Consider the following 7,801-nt stretch of genomic DNA (forward strand, 5'->3'; position numbering starts at 1 on the left):
TTACCCCTTGCCTTGAAACAGGCAATGATCCCAGCGTCTTGGGGCTGAAGGTATGCGGTCGTATTGGCCGGCAACATCTCAAGGCGAACGTTCGATAGGCGCGTGTCTTCATGCAGAAGGTGGGATGGAGCGTTGTCGACGAGCAGCAAGACTAGCATGCCTTGTTCAGCCATTCTTGCATCCATCGCCTTGAGGTACGTGTTGAAGATGGTTGAATTCATCCAACCCTTTTTGCTGGCGTGGTTGCCGAAGCCAAGGCCAGCACCACTCTGGCTGTTGAAACACCGTGGTCGCGTTGCCGTGCCGATGAAGAGCGGATCTACGACGTCTGTTCCTGCTGCGTTCGTCGTGAGAGCGACGGTCACACTCTTCTTCGACTTCTTCGTGCCTGGTATGTAGTTGCGCGTGATGGAACGGCGTGGAGAAAGGCAGTAAAAGTACGCTGTCTTATCCATGTTGTAGACATTGGCAGCTGAGTAACCCGATGTCGTTTCGAGCACTTGTTGGCGGCTAGCGTCCACGGTGGTCGGAGGTACTGAGCCAGCCTCTCCATGCTGGATCTTACTCGAAAAACCGTGTTTACGCTGAAATTTCTAGAGCCATCCCTTCGAAAACGACACAGTCGAGGAAGCCTCCAGGCCAAGCTGTGAGCAGAAAACGTGGGCTTGTTTGCAAATGAGCTCGCCAGTGATGCACACACCGAGCTCCTCACAGCGTTGGACCCAGGCGACGACCTTTTCTTCGACTTCCTGCATCGAGACTTTGCCCTCTTTTGTCTGCGCCTGATTTTCGGCGCGGGCACTGAGTGTTTGGTTTCATTGTAGTGCGTTGCATGTGATGGATTTCGACGGCGCCGCAGCGAGACCAAATGTTGCAGCGGCCCATATGGCTAAGGCAGAATAGGATGCATTCGAATCGCTGAAGTGTCATGCATATAGAGCATCCTTCTCGGCCAAGGTCATGCGATGCTTCATGTTTGAATGCACTCGCACTTTCCTGACACGGTTCAAATATTTGAAAACCCCTTGACCCATTTATAATATAGGATTATGAAATTTATAGAATATCCCCCGTTCCGTCTATGGGGGAAATTAGTATCATAAAATTGAAGATTCTTGAAATCGCGGAATATATTTCGCGAAATATTTATATGCGCACTACGCTAATAGTCGATACTACCACCATTTTTAAAACAACTTGAGCCAAACGCGTTGGCATGCCGTCCACGAGCGTCTTCAAGTAGTCAGTACCTATCATTGTTCACGACAAAGCATTTGCCGCTTCAAATCAGACACAGTGTCAAATTGTCGCCCCCCACCTCGTAAACATGACGGGGTAGAATACCCCAAGTGTTCTCAATAACGTTCAAATCGGGGCTCTTGCTAGGCCAGTCCATGAGGATGACACCCAAGTCTTCAAGAAACTTCTTCGTCTCCTTGGAAGCGTGGATAGATGCATTGTCTCATTGGAACACAACAATCTGGTCTTCGAGACACTCTTGCACTTCGTCCAAAAAGGGGAACAGATACGTCTCCAGCGTCTTGCAATACTTCTTCGAGCTCTGTCGTCCTTCAAGGAATGCGATGTCAGACTTCCTGCACATGCTCACGGCACCCCAGTCCATAACGCTGCCTCCTCCGCTCACCCGCTTCGAGAACACTTTTTCGTCACCACGGAGGTCGCGCCAGTACGCGTGGTATCCATCCGGACCGTCCAAGTTGAACTTCGTCCGAGAAGACAACTAGACGCCAAAAATCCAGCTTCGCCATATGCTTTGCAGCGAAAGCACGACGGGAGTTTCGGGGTTTCAGGGTTGGGGTTTGTGATGCGGCTTCAGATACAGCGCCGGCTTCTTCTTTGCGTATTTGACGAACTTGCACGATTTCAGCACGTAGAGCACAGTGCGGGCAGTCACCCTCACCTATAGTGTCTTGGAGCTTTGCGGTTCTGACATGTTTCGTACGATTGCGTTGCGGTAAATGCGACGTATGTCATGCTTCGTCGTCTTGACCTACCATCCCGACAGCTTTTTCGTGCCGCATGTGTCCGGGGACTTCAGGTACGAACGCACTTATGACTGAGTTTGCTTGAGTCGACGTCCAATCTCACGATTGGATATCGTCTCGTGATTCTAGGTCAAATTTATGTCCATTTCGATGCTGATGGTGAGCTTGGACCTCTTGGTATGATGCGCGGTTGACCAATTTTTCCATGATTCGTGCCACCGCATTGCCTTTTGTTTGGCCAATTCCCCGCAACAATACTTTCCATTCTGATGTATTTTTACTTTTACTATATATTTAAGACGCAGTGACCACATAAATGTTTCCGATGCCTCAAACCGTGCCAATTCAGCCATACTCCCATACGTTGGCAAATTCAGGCACATGGGCTGTAGTGCATTGTAGATTAATGAGGATTGGAGTATAGGTTTGAGCCTAGGTTGATGCTTGATCGATGTGGCCGTGAAGGGCCAGGGGCCAATTTTGCCGTCCTACCAAACTCCAGTGTCCTCGACAAGTGGGGACACACGACCACAGTGAGGAGCATAACTCTCGTTTAAAATCTTTTACTCTTACGCTCGGGGGGTGTCTCGCCAAGGGACAAGGTGGAATAGAAATATTACCTGAGTCGGGGGGAAATGATGACCAGTTTCTGCCCGGGGGGGGGTAGGGGTAGTTCAGTGATCGCCTAGGATATGTTAGAAACAGGACATGAAACTTGCCGACTGTTCACGCTGTCGCGGCAGCCACTATGATGTTGGCCAACATCTCGGGTAACGTTGCAGCGTCCAAGAAAGCACGTATCGCTGAATGAGCTTCGCGCCATACACAAAGAAGTTTGTTGATTTCGCAAATCGTCCGGCCACTTTGCCACCTTCCCCTTCCACTGTTGTTTGTCCGCGATCTGGACGATTGTCCTTGGTCTGGCTGTGCATTCTAAATTATCCATGCCAGTGTGTGTGGAGTGTGCCGAGCTGCACTAGCATCTAATTGGTTGGCGATGCTTTGCGTGCGTTGTGGGCTCGAAACTGCAAAACTTTCAGTGACATCGCAATGGCGCTTGTGTCAGAAAAGGCCCATCCACTTGTTGCGACCATTTGCGCTGCGGTTAGCGACGTGCTGGCTCAAGTGGAAGAGCTAAAGGCGAAGGATACAGAACTCGATGGCAAACTGTTGTCAACGCGCCTAACTTGATCAAGTTCAACGTCGACGAGTACAATGGCCCAGGAGTCGAAAGTCATGTTGCTGCGGATGGAAGGCAGCTGCTTTCATGCGTCCCTTGGCCGACCATGGTAGTCAGATAGAGCCTCGAACGGTTCTTTTTGGGCATGGACGCGACACTCATTAGACGCGTCGTCATGTACCGTACCTGCCCCACTGGCACCGTGATGCCAATGAATGCCAACGTGGAGCGTGACGAGCCACCACGATGTCAAGCAACTTGCGACCGGCGGCGATGGCGTCGATTTCGTCTCTTTGGAATCGAGTAATCGTCACGGAAGCGCTGACCGGGAAGTTCAATTTTGCAGCGATGCGGCCAGGAAGGGGGCTTCCGGCCTCGGGTTGCGGTCATGGACGAAATTCGCCTCTCCAAAGTGTTCTTGGAGCACCTCGTCAAAGCATTGCAATTATCTACGAATTGAGCGGAAATAGTTACAAAGATGGCGACTCAGAGGCAGCTTCACGTGGGCGACGAGGCGATGATTCAGCGCCGCGGTGGGAATGAGGTGTTATTTACTGTGAACGATGGATCTGCGGTCAGGTTGGATCGAGTAAATACAAGCGCGACTTTCGCGACACGGCTAGTATTGAACATATGCACTCGATAGCGAAGATGATACCTTGGAGTGGCAGTGTGCTGGCCGGTTCGATGACGTTTCAGCGCGAGCGAGTTGGCGTTCGAGACGCTCCATGTATCATCCAGATTCCGTGTCAACGTGGATACAAATCCGAGACAGCCGTGACACAGTCTTTTGCATATAGAAGTGGTCCGTTAGTGTAATTGCCTCACATGGTCACAGCGATCGACCAAATCGACTGGGTGTGGTCGGACTTGAAAGGCTACAATCCATGATGCGAGTGAGGCTTCGATGTCGAGACTTCCCATATCTCAATGTCGTCGGCGTTGTAGTCGGGGTGGTGAGTTTCGACGGGAATCTCTCGAATACAGAGGCGTCGTTGTGCCACGACGGACCAAAACATTTCCTTTGCATCAAATCGCTCGTAGAATCGATGCTCGAACGACACGAGAACGACTGTTCTGGGCTCGGACGCGCAGAGGAGGCATATTGCATCAACTAGAGGCTCGATGGGGTACAGTTTGGGCAATACGCAGTCCGAAATGAGCACCATGTCCACTGGGCCGCCAGTCGCAATGAGATCTGGCAGTGGTGCACCCCAATCGTATGCACAGTACTTGACGCCAGCCACGTCGTTTGCATGGATGTTCGCTTGGATGTGGAACAGGATCTGTGCTTGGTCAGTCAGGACGACTTGAGCTCCCAGCATGGCGGCAGCGATGCCCACAGCACCGGTGCCACAACCTGCGCCAAAAATCGACAAGGTGAATTGAAGCATTTGACGGCGAGCCTTACCAAGTTCGACGACGCGCTTGCCTTGTAGGCCATTCGACGGTGCATAACGGTGCTCGAGGTACTTGAGGAGCACGCATGCCGCTGGCCACACCGTCAAGCCTGTGCCAAGACCGCTGATCTCGCCGTTCGGAACCTGGCGCACACGGAGGGTTTGGTTGGATCCTACAGGAATGGAGAATTCCGCGTGGTTGATGAATGAGTCTCTCCACACCAGGGACTGCAATGCCCTCCCCATCTTGCTTGGCGAATGACGCCTCGCGGACCGCTCTGCACCTTCCCGCAGGACATCCAAGATGTTGCACGGCATAGCCATGTTGTACAGCTGCCCTTTCACTTTCGTGTCAACGGGCCAGCCCCTACCGATGATTGGACAGATATTCATAGTTTTAACCAATCCAAAGTCGTCATTAATCGCAATATACAGCAACTGGATTGGCCAACAAGATCTATTTTGACCAATTCAATCTGAGGAACCAAATGGAACGCGTAGTTCACAACCATCATGCGCGCGTCCATGCTCCAAGGGCACTCCCGCCTGCCGCTGCGATCTTCCATCCTCCGTGCATTCATGGCGACCGCCTCGGTTCCATCTGCCGCTGGCGATCCGACGCGCCATGTTTTGTATAAGTCTCATGTGCCCACATCTCCAGTGCAGAAGATTGTTGTCGCAGTGGGATCAGCAGTCGCGGTGATGGCGAACCCCGAGCGTGGAGACATGCTCGCGGCGCTTGGCGATGTCACGGGGGCAGTGGCAATTCGAAACATGCATCTCAAGATGTCATCAGACCCTGTTGGGATGCAAATCCTGACGGAGAAGCCTCGGTTTCGGTCAAACGTCGTCGACATCGACGCATTGCGTGACCTTCCGCACAACACGTTCGGGTATGCGTACACGCAATTCATGGATGCGCACGGGTGAGTTCATGCGACGTACTCTCTTATGCGGATCTCATCATGTTTGCCAGGTTTGAAGCGGATGGTCGTGCAGAAGTCAAATTTGTCGACGATCCCGAGCTGGCCTACGTCATGCAACGATACCGCGAACTGCACGACTTTTGGCACGTTCTATTCGGTCTACCCCCCACCGTATTCTCCGAAATCATCCTCAAGTACGTCGAGCTAGTGCAAACGGGACTACCCGTGTGCACATTGAGCGGCCTTGTCGGCCCTCTGCGACTCACTTCTCGTACGTTGCATGATCTGGGACTGCACATTTTGACAGAGTCTGTATGCTAGGCGAACGCTGTCAGCTGCTGTGCACATACATCCCATGGGCTTACCGAGCAGGACACCAAGCGCCATTCCTTATGAACGTCTACTACGAGCACGAGTTCCACACCCCACTCGACGAACTCCGCGCCCGACTGCGCATATTGCTCCCCCCCGCCGTCGCCGAACACTAGCGCGTCCAGCTTGGTAGCGAGAAATTCGCTGGGAAAGCCCTGTTCACATCTTGAGAATGCTGTGGCATGACTCAAGGGATAATGCCGAACGAACCATGCACAAAGCGGCACTAGTCTACTTTACACCGAAACATTATGCTCTGGGTGAGCAATGCGATAGATCTTTGCCTTGATAACGTCGTCCATGGCGCAGTCCTCAGGGAGTCGGGCTACCGTGGCCGCTTGGATGCCTTTCGCCACGTAATCTTGAATTATGTCAAAAGACAAGCCCGCCGCTGTCAACTCGCGCTGCAACATTTCGTGGGATACGTCGGCGCGGGGAATATGGCAGAGGTAGAACGCCCCAGATGCAGATAGCCAAGTGTTGATAGTTGCGAGAAGAAGGGTCACCAACTCGCTTTTGTACAGGACGTCGCCGGCAACAACAACATCGAACTTGTCAACGCCAAAGCGTTCACGAAAGACACCATTGGAGGACTCGTCGCCCCACCACAACGACGTCGTGCCAATGGAGCCTGGGGAGTTTTGGCCGGTCGTGTTTTTGGACAAGTTGTTCTGGACGTTCCACGCGAGAATGTCCTTGACTACATCAGCATCACCGTCCGTCGCGACCACAGACTTGGCCCCGACCAAGCGAGAGACTAGACTGACAAGGCCCGTGCCTGCTCCCAATTCCAGCACGCGCTTGCGCGCGACGATGTTAGGATGCGCATGCACGAACTCGGCGAGGAGGTACGAGCCTGGCCAAATGCGTTGTCCGGAGATCTCGGACGTCGTCTCGCGCATTTCGGACAGCATAGAGAGCGAGCCCGCAAGCGACAGCTCTTCCATTTGTCGGATCTGGAACGTTAGGTCCGTCCCAATGCGGATGGTTCCCACCGCATACTCGACTTCTTCGCGCCAATCTTCATCGTCCGAGTTCGCCATGGCATTCAGTGGCAACCAATCTGTTCGTGTCAAAAGCCACCATTTTGTAATCAAAATACGTTTCAAATGCATTTAAAACTAAATAGACATATTTCAAAAACAAAACGAACGGGCGTATCGAAACAACGCGAGGGCGCACTTCTGCAGAGATCATGTCGTGGAAAGTCAACAATACACAGTCGGCATGCAACAAGCACCATCACTCAAAAGACAAGAGAAAGCCCCTATCATAGCGGTTTGATCAAACTGAATTGCCCCGAGAGCGTAGCCATCTTTGCAATATTGTACTTTGTCTAACGTTATGTCCAGCTTTAATCGGATACACCGAGTTCAAAAAGTTTTGTCCGAGTTGAAAAAGACATCGACTTACGCTCCAATCATTTTTTCAACTTAAAAAACAACCTACAAACCCTTTACGCCTAATCATTTCGAATAATGCTCGCTCCTCTCGTATTACCGCGGCTGCTGGCACGAAATTAGCCGGAACTTCTTTTTTAAGTACTGTCTTTTTTCTTCCTTAATGAAAGAGCTTTACAACCTATTAGCCTTCTTCACTCACTTGGTATTGCTGGATCAAGCTTTCGCTCATTGTCCAATATTCCTCACTGCTGCCTTTAAAAAAGTTTGGGCCGTGTCTCAGTCCCAATGTGGCTGATCATTCTTTCAAATCAGCTAAAGATCGTAGGCTTGGTAAGTCTTTTAAACTACCAACTACCTAATCTTCCGCAAACTCATCCAATAGCGTTTTTTAAACTTTATTTTTTATTCAGAATTTTTAAATAAATAATTATGCTGAACTAAAGGGTAGATTATTCACGTGTTACGCACCCGTTTGCCATGTTTTACAACATTTGACTTGCATGTGTTAAGCATA

The 7,801-nt window shown here is 51.2% G+C and overlaps 3 protein-coding genes across 3 annotated transcripts; 1 reads left to right on the plus strand and 2 right to left on the minus strand.

Moving 5' to 3' along the window:
• Positions 1-3,898: 3,898 nt before the first annotated feature.
• On the minus strand, positions 3,899-4,942 carry H310_09826 (hypothetical protein). The gene is made up of 2 exons (XM_008876001.1): positions 4,598-4,942; positions 3,899-4,546 (listed from the first exon to the last, which is right to left on the minus strand). The coding sequence occupies exons 1-2, from the start codon at positions 4,908-4,910 to the stop codon at positions 4,065-4,067; spliced, it is 795 nt and encodes a 264-aa protein (XP_008874223.1). The 5' UTR covers positions 4,911-4,942; the 3' UTR covers positions 3,899-4,064.
• A 135-nt stretch (positions 4,943-5,077) lies between these two features.
• H310_09827 (hypothetical protein) lies at positions 5,078-6,943 on the plus strand. Its single transcript, XM_008876002.1, has 3 exons — positions 5,078-5,512; positions 5,563-5,783; positions 5,834-6,943. Exons 1-3 carry the CDS (start codon positions 5,100-5,102, stop codon positions 5,998-6,000), a joined length of 801 nt encoding a protein of 266 aa, XP_008874224.1. The 5' UTR covers positions 5,078-5,099; the 3' UTR covers positions 6,001-6,943.
• Positions 6,018-6,954, minus strand: H310_09828 (hypothetical protein). Its single transcript, XM_008876003.1, has one exon. The coding sequence runs from the start codon at positions 6,925-6,927 to the stop codon at positions 6,121-6,123; it is 807 nt and encodes a 268-aa protein (XP_008874225.1). The 5' UTR covers positions 6,928-6,954; the 3' UTR covers positions 6,018-6,120.
• Positions 6,955-7,801: the final 847 nt, after the last annotated feature.

This window comes from Aphanomyces invadans (genome assembly GCF_000520115.1).
Source record: "Aphanomyces invadans strain NJM9701 unplaced genomic scaffold supercont1.23, whole genome shotgun sequence".
NCBI lineage: Eukaryota > Oomycota > Saprolegniomycetes > Saprolegniales > Verrucalvaceae > Aphanomyces > Aphanomyces invadans.